The 19,086-nt window shown below is 38.5% G+C and overlaps 1 protein-coding gene across 4 annotated transcripts in view; it reads left to right on the forward strand.

Annotated features, from left to right (window-relative positions):
• The window catches only part of CLTRN (collectrin, amino acid transport regulator), a 39,103-nt gene extending 29,402 nt beyond the window's left edge, over window positions 1–9,701 (forward strand). For all 4 annotated transcript variants that reach the window (XM_059679566.1, XM_059679565.1, XM_059679567.1 and 1 more), the window contains 2 exons: window positions 265–459; window positions 8,938–9,701. In XM_059679566.1, the coding sequence (XP_059535549.1) occupies window positions 265–459; window positions 8,938–9,094 (352 nt within the window). In that variant the 3' untranslated portion in view covers window positions 9,095–9,701. The remainder of the gene's footprint in view (window positions 1–264; window positions 460–8,937) is intronic.
• The last annotated feature ends 9,385 nt before the right edge of the window (window positions 9,702–19,086 follow it).

Consider the following 19,086-nt stretch of genomic DNA (forward strand, 5'->3'; position numbering starts at 1 on the left):
TTATTGTCATTTTAATCTAGATGCTACCTCTTAGGAAATAAAACATGGTGGGCAGAGCTCAAAGTTCAGGACTTCTGGTTACTTCTAGGACATTTGCAACAAGGGAGGGCTGTAGTGCATAGAAGAGCACAGCAACTTATGAAAAGAATACCACAGCTGAATGCCCTCGTCAAACTGCCTAATCATGGAGAGATAGGTCTACATTTTCTGTTCCTAATTTTTTTCTGTCTTGTTTTGTTTGTTTTTATTGTCATTGTATTTTAGAATGAATAGGAACCGGATCAACAGTGCCTTTTCTTTGAATGACCAGACTCTGGAATTCTTAAAAATTCCTTCCACTCTTGCACCACCCACTGACCCATCTGTGCCCATCTGGATTATTATATTTGGTGTGGTATTTTGTATCGTCATAGTTGCAATCACGCTGTTGGTTTTATCAGGAATCCGGCAACGTAGAAGGTAAGATATTGAAAGGGAATGATTAAAGAGTGTTTTTCTATTTGCTCATGACTTGGAAAAATGAGGAGAGGGTTTGTCCCTAGCTGAAGATAATGCCTTATATCTGAAACTTTTAAAAAAAATGATGATTTAAAAAATAGCACTTATGCTCTTATTTTTAGAGGCTTTTTGGAGTCCAATGTCCCTTATTTAATTATGCTTCTTTCCATTACTATAATTCTCTCTATTCTACACCATATGAATGTTACATATCCAGAGTCAATTTTAAATCTACGTTATGATTTTATAAGCTAGATATACAGAGCTAAGCAGACTTTTTGGGTAGGCAGAGTTAGTCTTTGGTAGTCATCCACCTCCAAATGCCAGCAGTTCCACAGTTCTTTCCTCCCCACCTTGGCCTACCTCTTCTTGGCCCAGTGCCTGTAGCCGCCATCTTGTCCCAGGTACTTTTTAGCTGTTTTATACTTCCCCCCTTTGATGATGCTCATCCCTCTAGTGCTTATGGTATGATACAGAACTGCGTTCCTCCAAGTGGCCTTTGAATAAACTCCCTGCATCAGACTCACCTGGAGCACTTGTTTCAAATGTAGGTTCCTTGGCTTTATCACTGACCCACTAAATTAGAATCTCTGAATGGGATGCATTTTAATAAATATTCAGGTTACTTTAATTAATTTAGTTTGACAGCTTCCAATTTAGCACCTTGTGAATAAATTTCTACTCCTTGAGTTTATTTAACTGGATTCTGGGACACTTGCAAATTTTGCTGTCTAAATGAATGATATTACTTCAAGAGAGAACTTCAGACTAGTGGTGGAGTTAGTAAGGTTGTGGGGCAGGTTGAGAAGAGACAGGGTTTCTCAGTTTGATGAAAGGAGAAAACTTTGTTTACAAGTACCTCTGATACAGATGGGAAGTGGAGGGAGGCCTCAACTCTTCACTGGACCACTTGGGTGCTTCTAAACCTTTCTTTCTGATACCGAGAAAGGAAAATTCTGATAAGTGGGACATGCATTGTTTTTAAAAGGGTTGATGCCCAGATAGGACATGTAAGATCTGTTTGGCCAAGTGTGTGTTCAACTCAATGTTTCTCCTGAGGTTTGCTACTTTCCATATGTTTCACCTTAGTTACTAACACATGGGAATCATTTTAAATCATGGGCTTTATAATTTTTCACAAATGATAAGTGAAATGCTGTGGAATAAATGTGATTTATATCTAGTCCCAAATTAAACTCAAAGATTGAGATCAAGTTGTGCTTGCTTGATTTTCTTGAACTTGGCATGATATGTGATACAAAGAGACTTGGTACAAGTTGTTTATTATTATTTTTTAGAATATTAAGAAATATTCTCTGTAATATTTGAATACCTACATTTAATATTTTACAGTTTTGCATGAATCCTAAAATGCTATAATTCTATGGATTCTATTGATTGTAACCTTTATGGATTGACTTTATCTCCTATATTTCCCAATATAGCATAGGAGTTTAAAAAATGGACTCTGGAGATAAACTGCTTAGATTCCAAGTATTTATCACCTGATTCTGCTCTTATATATAATCCATTAACTGTATGAATATCAGGAAGCACAGGCAATGAGTCAGAGAAATCAAGCTCAGGAGAATATAGTTTGTGGTGCTAGAATCATGTTGGTTAATTTTTTCCTCTGTGTGTAGATAACTTGGCTATAGCAACAGTGAGGTATACTAGAAATAATTAACTTGGTGGGGTAAAAAGAGTTAATGCAGTAAAGTGCTTAGAGTGGTGCCTGGCATACAGCGAGCGCTCAATAAGTGTTAGCTGTTACTATTATTTTATTATCCTGCCATTTGCTGGCCTTTCAGCTAGTTTGTGCTGGGATCAGCTCTTTCCTTCTGAGTAGATTCTACAGTAATATAATAATTGGGTGTGTAGCATCATAATCTGTTGCCTGGGAGAAGTGAGGCTGTTGTCACAGCTTTGCCTCCACAAATTCATTTCATGTTCAAACTAGGAAAACAGATGGACAAATCTCTTTGTAAACCTGGAGAGCATCAATAATTAGCAAATATAGTCAGGACAATTATGACAACGTTCTGAAGATGAATTGATTAGTTGTGTTTTAAGTTTGCTATAATATGGTGGGTTTCTCTTGTGCAAAGTATTATTTCAGAGTGAGGAGAAGGTATAGTTTGAAGTGGAGAGAGCCCTAATACTTGTGATGAAAGCCTTTTCTAATCATGGAAAATATATGATCTGTCCCTTAAACCTTTAGTCTTGAGGGAGGCAAGATGAACTGCATATACTTCACAATGATGTCTGTACTAGATCTATGTCTAGCCCCAGCCCAGATGTAGATGTTTTAGTTCTCTTGTCAGCCTTATGATGATGGTGATGATGATGATGGTGTTGGTAGTAATAATGGTGATAGTGATGGTGGATGATGATGTTGACAATGATGCTTATAATAGTGAGGGTGATGTGATAATGGTAATGGTGGTGATGTCGATGATGTGCTGTGTGTGTTTTAGTAGAAAGAGCACTGGATCAATACTATTGGTTTTAGGTTCCAGTCTCAGACCCTCGCATTTATTAGCTGAGTGACCTTTAATATGTCACATATGGAAAATGAGAATATTTTTTACCTAGCTCCCTAATTGTTTCAGAAATTTTAGAGCTTAATAATTATGTTTTTTTCTTTGCTGCTCTTAAATGTACATACTCAATAGGAATCACATATGTGTTTTTAGTGAAGCCTGCGAGACTAAATAGAGTTCTAGGTCCACTGCTTTCACCAATCTTCTTGCATTCTGAAAGACAAGTTACTCTACATATTTGAGTCTTAGCTCAAATATGAAAAGTAGGAACACCAATACACTGTTCATAATATTGCAGTGGGAATTAAATGAAATGATGTGCGCAAAGCACTGGTTTCTGCCATGTAATAGATACTAATTATTATTATTATTGCTATCACATGGCAGATATAAAGCAATCTGCCTATAGATATATGGTTAGAACGTACTGGTACAATTGTTTAAAACAAGGCAGGCTTGATCCCAAAGCCCACCAATCTCACTGTGCTGCAATGCCCACTGAAACTGTTCCAGCAACACGATTTTCCCCAGGAATCATCCATATTGATTATGAGGACAGCCCCAATTCTCCAATAATTTATTATGTGTTTAAAAATCATATTTGTCTATCTTTTGTTGTTTTTATGGCTATTCTTGGTCCTTGGCTCTTCAGCCCTATCTTTTTGAAGGAAGACAGAAGTACTCTTTCGCCACCACTACTTTATCTTGAGCAATCCCTATTCATTAACACCCCCTAGTTCTGAGGGACACGCGATACTTGTTTTGTCCCCCTTCTCTCTAGATCTGTGGGAGATTATTCACACTGAAGGCTCCTAGGGGCTAGTTTCAGGTATTTTAGTCACTCAAAAATACATATCTATATATTTGATTTCAGAGAGGAAGGAAGAGGGAGAAAGAGATAGAAATGTCAGTGATGTATGAGAATCATTGATCAGCTGCCTCCTGCACACCCCACACTGTGGGTCAAGCCCTCAACCCGGGCACGTGCCCTGACCAGGAGTTGAACCGTGACCTCCTGGTCCATAGGTCGACACTCAACCATTGAGCCATGCCAGCTGGGCCCGTCACTTTTTTTTTTTTATTCTCTTCCTGAACTACCTGACATTGCAGGAACAGCGGAAGTCATTTAACGCTTAGTTTTATTTTTCAGGATTTTTTTTTTTCAGAACAACAAATCGGAATGATTCAGAAAGATAGTTAAGTTTTATTATTCTTAGCACAGGCAGTGAATCAGTTTATTACAGTACGCACTATGAAACGTGACAAAATGCTGTATTACTACTGTAAGATCACCTTTGAACTGCTTATCACGTCCACCAGCCAGAATGTGACTGACACTGCAATTTGTAAAGCCCAGCAATGTCAAGACTCTGTATGACTGACTCTAAGGTCACAAAAGAACAATATGTACCTACTTTGCCACTGACACAGCTCAGTTTGCTAAATTTCCACAGAAATTTCACTCAGCATCTCTTTTGGTTGAGAAATCCTTCTTCTAAAAAATAAAACTTGTCCTCATCTGTTTGCATCTTCCTTTTTAGTTCCTCCTCATTCCTTTGTAGTGACAGATGGATTATTTTTCCTTTGTGGTTGAGGAGCAGGAGGCAAGATTCCTTGCAGTGATCTGCCTGGGATCAGCTGTCTGCAATTTTTCTTCCAATTCCATAAAAACATTTTTAAAGTGAAGACACTGGTAAATAAACACTGGCAACTGTTATTTCCAACACTGTGTTACATTGCCACCTACTTCAGACTGCTCCGTCCACTAAGATTTTTATAATATGGCTTTCATACTTAACACAGAAATTTTTAGGGTAAGATTGGACTGTTTAAAATCTCCTTATTGTTATGGATCTTATTATTCACTCCAAGCCCAATCAGGAGTGACTTGGGGGAAAATTGATTGAGCTAGGCATTTTTTAATGATAATTTATAAATATACATTTGTTTCCAGGGCTTCATCCCTACTGAAATATCACTCCTCTCTTTTATAATCCATAAAAAAATGGAGGGAGGGGAGCATGAGTGAAATTTGGAGTTTTTCCGTTTTATTGAATCTTTTCTTTTCACTTTAGGACATGGACTGTGTCTCTTCCACCATATAGTAGGCACTTAAAACATAGTTACTCAATGAATGTTAGGTACTATAAATGAAATGATGGGATTGATCGTTATAGAATGTCAGTTTTGCTTTTTTGCTTTCTGGAGGACGTGGAAAGTAACAATACTCCTGTCCAGAAGAGGAGGGGCCAAGGTATTCTAATCCTCTGGTAGGTGACATCATCTGGCAGGAGGACCTTCTCATCACATGAAACTATGCCCACCCCAACCTGTGTTGATCACTGATTGCTGGGGCCTGGAATAGCCATTGTAGTGCCTCACTCTGAGGATGGAGAAACACAGAAGCCTATCCTTTCCTAGGTCTCTGGGATGATAACCCCCAACTTTCAACCCAGCATTGGGTCTTATAGTGACACATTTGACAGAGGCATATAAAATGGCACAATACTTTCAAGTGATGACAGTGGGATCTACAGTATTGCATGCTACTTTCATTATGAACTCCAGGTATTTGAAATTATCTAATAAACCATCAACAAAGCCTGGCAAAATCTATACTAACTCTTAATTCCTAAGGTAGGATAATGAATATTTTCCTCCATCCATTTGAAAAAATAACAATACAAGAGATACAGGAAATATCACGCGTGTATGTGTTCCTTCCCTTCCCTTCCCTCCCTCCCTCCCTCCCTCCCTCTCCTCCTCCTCCTCCTCCTCCTCCTCCTCCTCCTCCTCCTCCTCCTCCTCCTTTCTTCTTCTTCTTCTTCTTCTTCTTCTTCTTCTTCTTCTTCTTCTTCTTCTTCTTCTTCTTCTTCTTCTTTCTCTCTCTCTCTCTCTCTCTCTCTCTCTCTCTCTCTCTCGTCTTTTTTTGCAGTGGATTCCATTCAAGATACACCTTCGGGTACTGTCTGAGTAACGTAGTCCATCCATCCATTAACTTTTTATCCAGCCAGTCACTCATTGATATACATTCATTGATCCATCCATTTATCCTCTGTATAACTAGGTAGCCAGCCACCTATGTGTCTGTTCATCCAATTCTAAGCCCACTCTGTGCTGAGTCCAGATCAGCTGTTTTACAACATATCTTTACATTTATTTGGATTTTGATTTCTCTGATTACTTCCTCCTGAGAGATTAAGGTAAAAAATTGGTGATGGGGTGGGGCAGGGACACAGAATTACATATATAATATATAATTTTAGTGTGTCACATCTGGAGGCACTTGTGAATATGTCTCATTTGTTGGTGATGTTCACCAAATTCCTCCCTTAACAAAATACAAATGTCTCTTTATAATTAGTACATTGCTTGTGGGGGTGATATATTGAGACCATGTAAATATCCTGTTCCTTAACTATTTCTCACACAGTGGTTTAGTATCCATTGATGAGCCTCATTAGAATAAATTATTATTATAGTGGTGATTTTCTATTATTCCTTCTACATCAGCTACCATTCTTTCATAAACACAAGCTCTTTCTTTTCTCTCTCTCTTCCTACAACATATTCTTTAAAGCATATTGGAGTAGACTTTCATATAGGACTAATAGGAAACCCTACTTCAGTCATCACTGGGGTATCTTCACCACCTCACCTTCCAGAGTCACTAAGGTTCTAAGGCACTTCCATAGTGGTGGGAGTCTGTCCCAGTCACCACAGCAATGCCTATCATCCCAGACATGTGATCATTCAGGTCTGCCTCTTTGGAGTTTCCTTAGATTCCTGGGACAATAGAATCTTTGGTAAGTCTGGGAGCTTTGTGCTTAACATCATGCCTCCACTGTGCCCCAACACTTAACTTGCGATAAGCCTCAGGGAAACTCTTCCTCTCTGTGATTGCCTAGAGCAGTGGTCGGCAAACTGCGGCTCGCGAGCCACATGTGGCTCTTTGGCCCCTTGAGTGTGGCCACTGTACGTGTGCGCCCGCACGTGGTATTTTGTGGAAGAGCCACACTCAAGGGGCCGCAGTTTGCCGACCACTGGCCTAGAGGTACCCACCTCTCCATTTTGCTCCTTACCTCTATGATATCAAGCATAATTGGCTCAACTGTTTTTGGTCTTTCACAAAAGACAGGAAGAACTTTGAATTAAAGGCTACAGCTTTCCACACTCCAAAGAAATATTAAGGGCCTGTTTACCACTTGGGTGGGGTAGCAGTGTCTACAAAGGATTTGAGAATGAAAACTCAGAATTTATCCTGTCATGTAGTATTTTTGAAATGACCTAGAATTATAGCTACAAGTTGTAATATAATCCGTAAAATGTGTTTTGAGTTCCAGAAACTTGGCTTACAAATAAATACAACTGTTTTGTAATGAGTAGAGCCAAGCAATGATACCTACAATATATAATGTTTACTTCCTTGCTCTAAAGTAATGTGAGTTTGCTTCTTCATATGTCATTTCAATTTGATTTTCACTCAACATTTGCAGACCATTAATTTGTCAAATCCTATGAGAGGAACTTATTACTTTTTTTAAATTCAATTTTTGTTAAGTTCTCCTAGAGCAGTGGTTCTCAACCTTCTGGCCCTTTAAATACAGTTCCTCATGTTGTGACCCAACCATAAAATTATTTTCGTTGCTACTTCATAACTGTAATGTTGCTACTGTTATGAATTGTAATGTAAATATCTGATATGCAGGATGGTCTTAGGTGACCCCTGTGAAAGGGTCGTTCGACCACCAAGGGGGTCGCGACCCACAGGTTGAGAACCGCTGTCCTAGAGCCAATTTTTTAACTTACCAAGTTACCGTACATTTCCCCCATATGCCTTCATTCAATTTGTGTGTTAATGTAATGTATATAAGTATGTATGAAAACATATTCATTTATATAAATATACATATGCATTCGTATATATGTATTTCAAGTAAGATCATTCATTTTGATCAATATGTATATGTCATCCATGCAGACTTCTTATCTTGATAGCGTCTTTACACAACATCAGCTCTTTATGATCTTTGAAGCTTATTTGAAAACTAGGGGCCCAGTGCACAAATTCATGCACCTTGAGAGGAACTGTGGGCTGTGAGGCTGCAGTGGGTATAGGGGCTGGTCTCGGCCCATCCTCCAAGCCCCTGCCCGGCTCCTCCCACTGTGGCCCCAGGTCCCCGGTCTGCCAGCAGCCTTGCTCCCGCTGCCGCTGCTCCCACGCACTGATAGAGTAGGCCCCACTCGCACCTGCTGATGGCGTGGAGTGATTGGGGCTGGTGCTGGCAGTGGGTGTGAGTGGGGCTGGTGCCATCAGCAGGTGTGAGCGGCGGCTGCTGCCCTGATCACCCCTCAGGAGCAGGGGGAGATGGAGAAGCCCTTAGGGGCAATTGGGGATGGCAGCTACTGCTCACACCCACTGACGGCGCCAAGCGATAGGGACCAGTGCCGGGCACCAGCAGTGGGTGCGAGCGGTGGCTCTGGCACTGGCAGCAGGTGTGAGTGGGGCCAGCATCGGCTGCAGGTGCAAGCGCCGGGCAGGTCTGTGGTGCACAGGAGCAAAGAATTTTCAGAAACCATCAGAGGTTTGCCCTGATGACACCGACTGGTGCCCTGCCTTGGTATGGTGCCCCTGCTCACCTGCTCCACCATCCCTCTGCAGCTGACACCCGCCATGTTCTGTGTGCACCTCCTGGTGGTCAGCACACGTCATAGCAACCAATTGTTCAGTTGTTCCGCCTTTTGGTGTATTTGCATATTAGGGTTTTATATATATAGATAAATAGCATCAATTTTTCATCATTCTAAGTTTCCTCTTTCCTTTCCTGCTTTCCCTATTTGTGTAGAAGACCATGATTTCTCCTAGATCCCAATAATTCTTTTTATGTGCATTTAGGAAGAACAAAGAACCATCTGAAGTGGATGACACTGAAGATAAGAGTGAAAACACGATCACTATTGAAAATGGCATCCCCTGTGACCCCCTAGATACGAAGGGATGGCACATTAATGACACTTTCATGACAGAGGATGAGCGGCTCACCCCTCTTTGAAGGGCTGCTGTTCTGCTTCCCAAGAAACTCACACATGTTTCTGTGCAACTGTTGAGCACCATAAATTATTAAGGGCAGATTACATATTTTGTTTCACCATTCTTCTTTTGTAAGAAAATTTGAATGTGCATGAAAGTGAATCAATAATACCTGTGAAGACCATTGGAATCATAAGCTGTTGACTACTCCAAATATTTTAAAGTATTTCCCTGACAACACAGTGTGTAAGTGTAGTCATTTGGTGTTTGTAATTATTGATTTAAAAGTCCATCAGTATTTAAGCATTTTCAAAAATAAGGACTATATATATTTTACACTCTGGAGACCTAAGGAAAAATATTTTTCCAATGGAGAATCCCTATAATAATTATGAATATTATTTATATCATTCTGTATATGACTAAGTAAGCAAGGATAAAAGTAATTATTGTACATGGGATGGATAAAAATGGAAGTATTGATAAACAAGGTAGAATTTGATCCTATTATAACTATTGCTTATGTATTTTCTGTCAATCTCTACTAGTGCAGCTCTATTTGTTGACTTTTTCTGCAATCTGTAAAAGTACAATCTATAATAAATAAAGTGCTAATTATTTTTTTTGATTATGTGACTGTGGTCTGAGGTTTACTTCTACACTGTGAAACATAGTAAGCCTAATTTTTATTAGTTATATTTAATCTGTTCTACAGATCTAGAAAAGAATTATTTTTGTTGTATGTATCCTTCATTGAAGACATCTTGTAATTTTTAGAATTGGTTTTCCTTTCAGATAGGCCATGTGTCATTCTAAATGCTAATAATGATTATACATTTATTAATAGAGAATTTGGTGCTCAGTCTCCCACTGCTATCCCCATAGTTGATGTTACAGCAACAGTTTCTAGCTCACTTCCCTGCCTCCAATACTGCTCCCTGGGTATCGACTCTAAAATGGATACTTGCATGAAGGTTTATTGAGGTCTTCTCTCAGGACATACACCTGTAAGAAGTGAGGAAGGTGAGAGTGTGGCAGACAGACTTTAAGATACTTGCCATCTCCTGATGTTTACACCTCCATGCAACCTGCACTCCTTGAGTGAGGATGGGACCTGTGGCTTGCTTCTAATGAATAGAATACAGTAAAGGTGATGAGCCATCACTCCTGCAATTACTTTATATTATGTCTAAGCAGACTTGTTCTAGAGCAGTGGTTCTCAACCTTTCTAATGCCGCAACCCTTTAATACAGTTCCTCATGTCGTGGTGACCCCCAATTTCATTGTTACAAATTGAACATAATTAAAGCATAGTGATTAATCACAAAAACAATATGTAATGATATATGTGTTTTCCGATGGTCTTAGGTGACCCCTGTGAAAGGGTCATTCGGCCCCCAAAGGGGTTGCGACCCACAGGTTGAGAACCACTGTTCTAGAGACTCTCCTTGATGGCTTAAGTAAGTGGCCGTTGGGAAACCCACATGAAAGAAACTAAGCAGCCTCTAGGAATTGCTGGTGGCCTGCTGGCTCTGAAGGCAGCCTCCAATCAATCAACAGCCCTAGCAAGAAGCTGGCGTCCTCAGTCCTACAAACACAAGGAAATTGATTCTGTCAACAACTAGACTCAAGTCTCTAGATAAGAATACAGTCTGGCCAACACTTGGCAACCTGAACAGAGGATCCAGTTACGCTGTGCCCAGACTCCTGACCCATGGGCATTGTGAGATGATAAATGTGTGTTTTTAAAGGTACCAAGTTTGAGGTAATGTGTTATGCAGCAATAGGAAACTAATAAAGTAGGATTAGGTAGACCAAGAAGTGACCAGCAACATGATTACAGCAGAGGCCTCAGTCGATCCTTCAGGGAGGTTAGGAGCTGAGATTGTCCCTGATTGAGTGAGATAAGATGGATGGGCCTTTGTATCTCATTAGCCAGTTATGGCCATGGGTGCTGTCGGAGAGGGTCTGCCCTTGGGAAAGATAGCTCCCTGTGGCTGGGGACAATTCCCATCGAAGGACTCAGTTGTGAGACTTTTAAAAGCCAATATTTTCAGAAGCTGAGGATATATGTACATGGGCCCTGAAGAGAAGGCCTGTGGACCCCCAGAATGTCCACCACACCCTTTCCAGTCCATTGGCTACAGTATAGCTTGAATGAATATCCAACATGCAAACCTAATCCTGTTGGTTCCTAATATAGAAGCTTTTATTTTTATTTATTTTTAAAAATATATATATTGGAGGTGACATTGGTTGATAATGATATCATATAATTTTCAGTTGTATATCTTATAATTTAACATCTGTATACTCTACTGTATGTTCACTAAATGGCGTCTTATTTTCTTTAGGATAAAGCCAGACTTCTTAACACTGGGCCAACTGTAGTTTTACCTCCACTTTCCCCTCTAACTTCATCTCTCACCCCTTCTTTTTCTATCTCTTTGCCTTTCTTTCATCAATCATAATAGTTCCCTCAACGTCTAGGTCTTTGAACAAGGTGTTCCCTCTACCTAGAACACTCTTCTGTATCTCTCAGCTACTCTTCTAGCTTATCCTTAGGGTCTATTTCACTTAAACATCTTGCCTTCCTGGACCTCCTGGCTTTGTGCTGTTAGAATGCTCAGATAGTTATGCTCATCTTGTATGTTATATTTAAGTGTATTTTATGGAAGAAGGAGACAACAAACCAAGAATGCCCTAGGGCCCCCCAAAACCCTAATATAGCCTGTCTAAACATTTTCATAACCCACTTTAGTTTGCTCCCATCTCTAATTTGATAGAATTAATTACTGGGTTGTAACCTCACCATATTGATATAAATTTTCAATTGAAATGATTATGATATTTTGTTTTATTTACTTGTTTACATATCTATCTTCACCCTAAATATAATATTCTTAGAGGCAGTTTTCAAATCAGTTAGCATACTGCCTTGTCTTCTTCTTTCCTTCCCTTCCTTTCTCCCTTTTTTCTTTCATTTATTCTGCAATGGTGAGCAAAACAGTCCCTGCCCTCATAGAGCTAAAAGTCTGCATAGTCAGAGCTCAATCAATGTGTGCTTATAAACAAGCACATGAAATTGTAGCTGTTGCAAGCTCATAGTCTTATCTCTTCTGAGAGCAAAGGCAGAATTTGTGGGTGCAAGGTTTTTGACTTGGACACCATTTTACTTGGGATCCATATGCTCTTTAATATTATTAGAGGTTCCTTACTTTTAGGAGAGGAATGAGTTTTGATCTCTCAGTTGGCAACATATGATTTACTGAAGAACCATTTTCTATCTTACATCCTCTTGAGTTGTATACACCAGAATAGGGTATCTTTGCATATAGAACTGATGAAACATCTTCTGAATTAATCAATGCTTGTAATTGAGGTAACTAGATATGTGACACATGTAATCAGTGTAATTACTAGCAAGCATAATCCAAGACATGTATTGTCATGAGGATGGAAATTGTTCTTGGTAGGGAGAAAAAAGTTTAGATATTACAGTGGTTTATATTCCTCCAAAGGGCAACATTACATAAACAGATACAAAGTATATCTATGGCATTAAAATTTCATGGGTAAGCTATCAGGAAAATATGTCTAAAATGTCTCAATAATTGGAAAAGTGGCTGAGAAACACTGATTCTAGATAGGCTTCTTATTTTTAAGGTATAGATAAACCAATTTGATCACTAAATCATTTTCTTCACTGTCTATTTATTCTGATGCTAAGGGGGATTTATTCCAGTTGCAAAGGTCTGTTCCACTAAATATACTTGTTGGGTAAGTCTTCTATGCTAGCAGAGATGTGCTGTAAACCTGACAGTCAATATAACAGCAAAATGGAGCTTATGTGTCCTGCCTAATGCCTTTGACAAACACTCTGGGTAATTAGAGTAGCAATCATCAACTACACCTTCCATTTTTAATGTAATGATCCTGCTATGTGCCACAAGGGAACACATTTCGAGGTGATATGTACTGGAAATAAAATGTTGTAAAGCGATTGGAAATATCACTGTCATTCAAGTCCCCAAGTCCTTAACAAAAACTACAATGAAACTGGAAAGATAGAAGTGTGTGAAAACCAAGTGACTACAGAAAAAATTAGCTGGTATTGTGATATCTGGACTTGTTTCACAGAAGCACTGTAGATACAAAACTTTTTTTGGGGGGTGTAGTTTTCTCTTCCACATTTTTCATCAGGACTTACCAATACAAAATATCACTATATAAAATAATGTAGTGAGTTCTTGAATTTAGATGATACATGATCAGATTTCAAATGTGAATATCACCAAGTGAAATATGCATATTTATGATTACTGGATAAGGAACAAGGAATAGGAGAGAACACAGGTTAAGAACCAAAAATAGTAAAACATTTCTTTCTTTCTTTTTTTTTTTTTTTACTTTTTATTGATTTCAGAGAGGAAGGGAGAGGGAGAGAGAGATAGAAACATCAAAAATGAGAGAGAATCATTGATCAGCTGCCTCCTGCATGGACCAAGCCCGCAACCCCAGCATGTGCCCCTGACCAGAATCGAACCCAGGACCCTTCAGTCTGCAGGCCAATGCTCTATCCACTGAGCCAAACCAGCTTGGGCAGTAAAACATTTCTTAGAGTTCAAATCCCCAGTCCTTATTTCACATTCATGGGGCCTCTTAACATAGTATTTTATTTACCATTTTACATCTTGTTTTCCTTCATTAAAATGTCACATATCTAGTTACCTCAATTACATAAAAAATAATGTAAGTTTTCTTCTTCCCTACTATTCTTTTTTTTGTCCTTTTCTTCCTTCTTTCCTGCCTCAAGAATTTACTGAAATGTCCACTCTATGTAAGATATCATGTAAGGATCAGAAAACATCCTTCCTTCTTCTTTCCTGCCTCAAGAATTTACTGAAATGTCCACTCTATGTAAGATATCGTGTAAGGATCAGAAAACATAAACAGAGAATGTCCTGGAAAGGGCTCATTCATTATTTATGACAAAATTAAGTTTATTACTAAGAATACCATTCTCATTTGGGAATTTTGGCTTGACTGGATGAATGAACAAATGAATGAGTGAATAATTTCTAGTTGTTATTTTTGAATTATTGTGCTCTTTATTTTCATAGCATTGTTTAAAAAATAATTTTTATCAGTTATGGGTGCAGAATAAGAGCCAATTTAGCCTCTTTAGTCTAACACAGTGGTCACAGTATTAGGGTAGCAGTAGTAGCAGCAGCAGCAGTAGTAGTAATAGTAGTAGTAGTAGTGGGTGTAAATCTCTATGGTGTTACTGGGCAGTAAAGGAGTTTGGCCAGTAAAGAAATGACAACTGTGTCTCTACATGTCATTTTTCCATAGTTATTCCTTGATGGTGCTTATATATTTTGAAGACTAGTGAACATCCTATAAAATAAAACCCTAATATGCAAATTGACTGAACAGCAGAAGGACCAGTCGCTATGAGGCATACTGACCACCAGGGGGCAGACGCTCAATGCAGGAGCTGCCCCCTGGTGGTCAGTGTGCTCCCACTGGGGAGTACCGCTCATCCAGAAGCCGGGCTCATGGCTGGTGAGCACAGTGGCAGTGGCGGGAGCCTCTCCTGCCTCCACAGCAGCGCTAAGGACCCCTCGGGGGATATCCGACTGCCAGCTTAGGAGAGCGGGCCTAAGCCGGCAGGTGGACATACCCTGAGGAGTCCAAGACTGCAAGAGGGCACAGGATGGGCTGAGGGACCCCCCCCCCCCCCGCCGAATGCACGAATGTCATGCACCAGGCCTCTAGTATAACAATAATATGGATGTAGGGTATTGGATGAAGGAATTCATTTAGTCAGACCCAGAGAGAGTGATACTATTTTTCTAAGTGTCTGATGTCTTTTGTCCCAATCTGTAAGTAGGTTCCCAGAACAACAGGGATAGGTCATATCCATGCCCATTGGAAAGGGTAGAACAAAAGCTCTTGAGAATGGCATAGAACAAAGGTCAGCATTGGCCACTGGTTGTAGGCAAGCCTGGAAGTTGCCATTGTTAGGTACCTTGCTACATTGAACAAATAGCTCTCACTTAAAAAATTTAGCAAAGTTCAATGAAGACTCAGGTTTCAATTGCTCTTAGTCATCCTAAATCATTGGTTCACAGCCCACCATAATTAGAGAACAATGAACTATTGTGGCAATATTCAGTTTTTATCAATGTTGCACTTGAAAACTTGAAGTTGAACCATATGAAATTGCTACTATGCAAAAACTTTTGACTTAGAAAAATGGCAAATTCTTAAGGTCAAGCAATTAGTTTGCTAGTCAGTTCTTTGGAATTTTGGAAAGATGTTCCTAAAGATGCTTCATGTAAATACATCATGTAAGACAATCTTCAGGCCAGCTCACAGGAGTATATTAACCTTTGATATAGTTGAAATATTGTTCATTTATATTAGAAGACAAAACTGTTATAATGCCAGCAATTCAATGAAAGAAAAAGACAATTTAATAAGTACCAGCTTTGGTTGTGTTTTGATTGTCAGTGCTTGAGGAAAAGCAGATTTTAATGAGAATAAGAAAGTGCATGGAACTAGCAAAAGGAACTGATAGACACGATGAAAACCTTTAAAGGACATTGATTCTGGCTAATTAAAAATTAAGTTTATATTCACTGTCGTGGCTTCATCATGATCCACTTGCTCCCCAACTTTTGCATTCTGGCTTCCATTCCCATAACCCTGAGGAAACTGCTCCCTCAAAGGTCACTAGTGAATTTCTGGTTGTCAAGGTCACAGCTTCTCAGTCTTTATCCTCCTGAATCTCTTTGAATCATTTTACAGTGTAGGGGCATCCTATATCCCCGCTTTGACACACGCTCCCTTCTTGAATTGTCTGTGATATAGAGAAGTTGAAAGAGAAAGAAATAAACAGGTGAAAAATTGAGTGATTTTTTGTGTCAAGTGTAGTGTAATTCTCAATAGTGAAAAGAAAGAATTGCATCTTGTGCATAATGAAGGCGATGGAGAAAATACTTGGGATTAATTATTCTCTCTGATGACCACCAATAGGACTCCATCCAGAGTAGGAGAAAAAAGTGTGCAAGTAGTCATCGTTTATTACATGATTAGTTGCTTCACATAGTGGTAGAGAGCACCAGGGCTAAAAAAATACATGTCACAATTCCTTATCTACAACTCCAAAATCCAAAAACTTATGAAAACTGCTTGGCAGCAACACCTGACCTGAATAGATGTGATGTTCCATATGATATGTATCTATTGTGCTTGATATTATTGAATGCAGAAATATTTAAGTTGTTTGGCAATAGGATTCTACTGGGAGTAGATTAATATATGGCATATGCACAATACCACCAATACAGCCTGAGTTCTAATTCTAACACCACCATTTACTAATTGGGTGGTCCCAGGTGAGCAGGAATTCGTAAAAGTGGAGAGAAGGCAATCCAGTGAAATACTAGTAGCTTGTCTCCATTTGATGTAAATAGACTAGCTTTAAAAAGAAACTAATATTTGTCCTATTTGCCCAAAGTGTTATTGTGAGAATAGAATGAAATAAATATTAAAAAAGCAAAATTAATAAAATGTGATTTGTGAATAACATTTTTATTAAAATTGATATTGAGCCTGACTGGCATGGCTCAGTGGTTGTGCATTGACCTATGAATCAGGTGGTCACAGTTCATTCCTGGGCAGGACACATGCCCGGGTTGCACCTCAATCTGCAATGGGGGGTGTGCAGGAGGCAGCAGATCAATAATTCTCTCTCATCATTGATGTTTCTATCTCTCTCTCCCTCTCCCTTCCTCTCTGAAATCAATAAAAATATATTAAAAACTAAAATAAAATTAGTATTGAGACTACTCAACTTGAGGCCATAAAGAGGAATAAAAAGGGTTCATTTAAGGGAACTATTTTACTATATAATTATATATTCATATCTATAATGACTGAATCTCAGAACTGTGCCCTACATTACCCACAAGCAAAGCATGAATAGAATAAATATCCATCTAGAAATATACAACCACATGTAGATCTGGTAGGGAGACAGTGGGTAGGCATTTTCAACACAAAGAAAAAGAGAATAAAACTCAAAAAACTCTAAGAAAAATCTTTCAAGTACACATTACCTCTAACCCTAATAATAACATAACTTACCCCCCAGAGGATATCATCCTATATAATCCCTAAAGAGAGACAGAGACAAACTTGTGGTAACTCAGCTAATTATTCCAGTATTAACTTTAACTCAACTAGGTAATGATCATCATGTTTTTAAATGATTATTCTTATTTTACTTTATGACTATCATTGAATCAGTTGACATTTATTAAATCAACTAGTGTACCAATCAATTCAGTTTAAAAAATCTGATTGATGGACAAGCTGTTTTGTTGAATTAATTAGTCAATATGGTAGAGCCTTGTGTATGTAGTCAAATTCTAATGATATTTAAACTCTTACATTGAGGATTGGATCCTGTGACTTATCTGCCAGGTACATGGGGATGAGTCACCTATTCTGTTTTTACATTTCCTGGAGCTCTTACAAGCAGATTCAAAGTCCTTGGGAGGATGGGGCCACAGCCAGCAGTGGAACAATTCACTTATACAATAAGCCTTTGGCCTTTATTTAATACAATTCCATAGACAATCTAACATGTTCTTTAAAGAACTAAAGAAAATTTAAATTAATGAATATAAGGACTCAAATCTGCTTGCTCAAAAGTGACAGAAGCTTGCCAGTGTTAATTTCTTTGCCATTATTTAAGGTTAATTGAGGCCCATGTTAATTCCCATTACATGTTATAGTATTTGCTTGCTAGATTATCATCTGCTTAGCCATAAAGGGAAATACCAAGGTTCATTTTAATTGTACAATGATTGCAGAAAACCTCAGGTTTATAGTTTCAAATATAATGCTTTGACACAGCACATTCCAATAGATGAGCAAACAAAATGTCATTTACAAAACTTCCCCAAGGATTATACCAGAGTCCTTCAGGGGAGGGGATTGAGGTGTTGTGAGGGCTAGAAATCATAGTATTTGGCAGTTTTCCTCATAGTTTCATAGTTCTTCTTTGCTTTGTGTTGGGAATCCAAATAGGTGCCTTACATATATCAATTATAATTAAAAATAATTTTAAAAAAGGAAGGTTGTAGTTCTTGTTACTATAGCCTCTAAAATGTGACCTGTATTACCCACAAGCAAAGCATAAATAGCAAATGATCTAAATCAAGTATAGCACAGAAATGGCCAACAAATTGAAAGTGCTAAATAGTGAAGCAAAAATATGATCCCAATTTTTAAAAATTTCCAGTTGTGAAATATATCCAATCTATTTAAGGTTCTGATTCTTTCCATGCCACTGCCCATAGTTCTGTATTCAGGATGGACCAAGAATAATCTAGCAATCGCACTGCACATTACTCAGGCATGGAGTTTCAGGCACCCCAATACCAGTTCTTGTCCTCCATTGAGTACACACCTGCCACAGCATAGATGACATATGCAACTTACTCCAGGAAAGGAGTTGATGACAAAGCATTTTTAAAATGGAAATAAGCTAAAAGTCAAACGGTAATAATTAAAACATGGAAACTGAAAGAATCAGTTGCTATGAATTCTTTAACACAATGCATTTTAAAATACTGTATAATTTGGGCAAGACATTTAAATTGGCTTAGTTTCTGTTTCTTTTAAGTAGGATTAGTAACACTTGATATTGAATGAAATAAATAATAAAATCAGGAAAAATTAGTGAATAAAATGAACCATGTGATTCAACATACCTTATAAAGTGATCACCACAAGTCTAGTAACCACCTGTCACCATAGTTATTACAATGATATTGACTCTATTCTCTGTGCTGTACATTAAACCCCCAGTATGTAAAGAGACTGGTGTATATATACACATACAGGGTGTCCCAAAAATATATACACACTTTAACAGCTGATACCTCTTACATTTTGAAAATGAAATGTATTTTAATAAACACTACCTTTATAAAT

The sequence above is a fragment of the Myotis daubentonii genome, chromosome X, assembly GCF_963259705.1.
Source record: "Myotis daubentonii chromosome X, mMyoDau2.1, whole genome shotgun sequence".
Classification (NCBI taxonomy): domain Eukaryota; kingdom Metazoa; phylum Chordata; class Mammalia; order Chiroptera; family Vespertilionidae; genus Myotis; species Myotis daubentonii.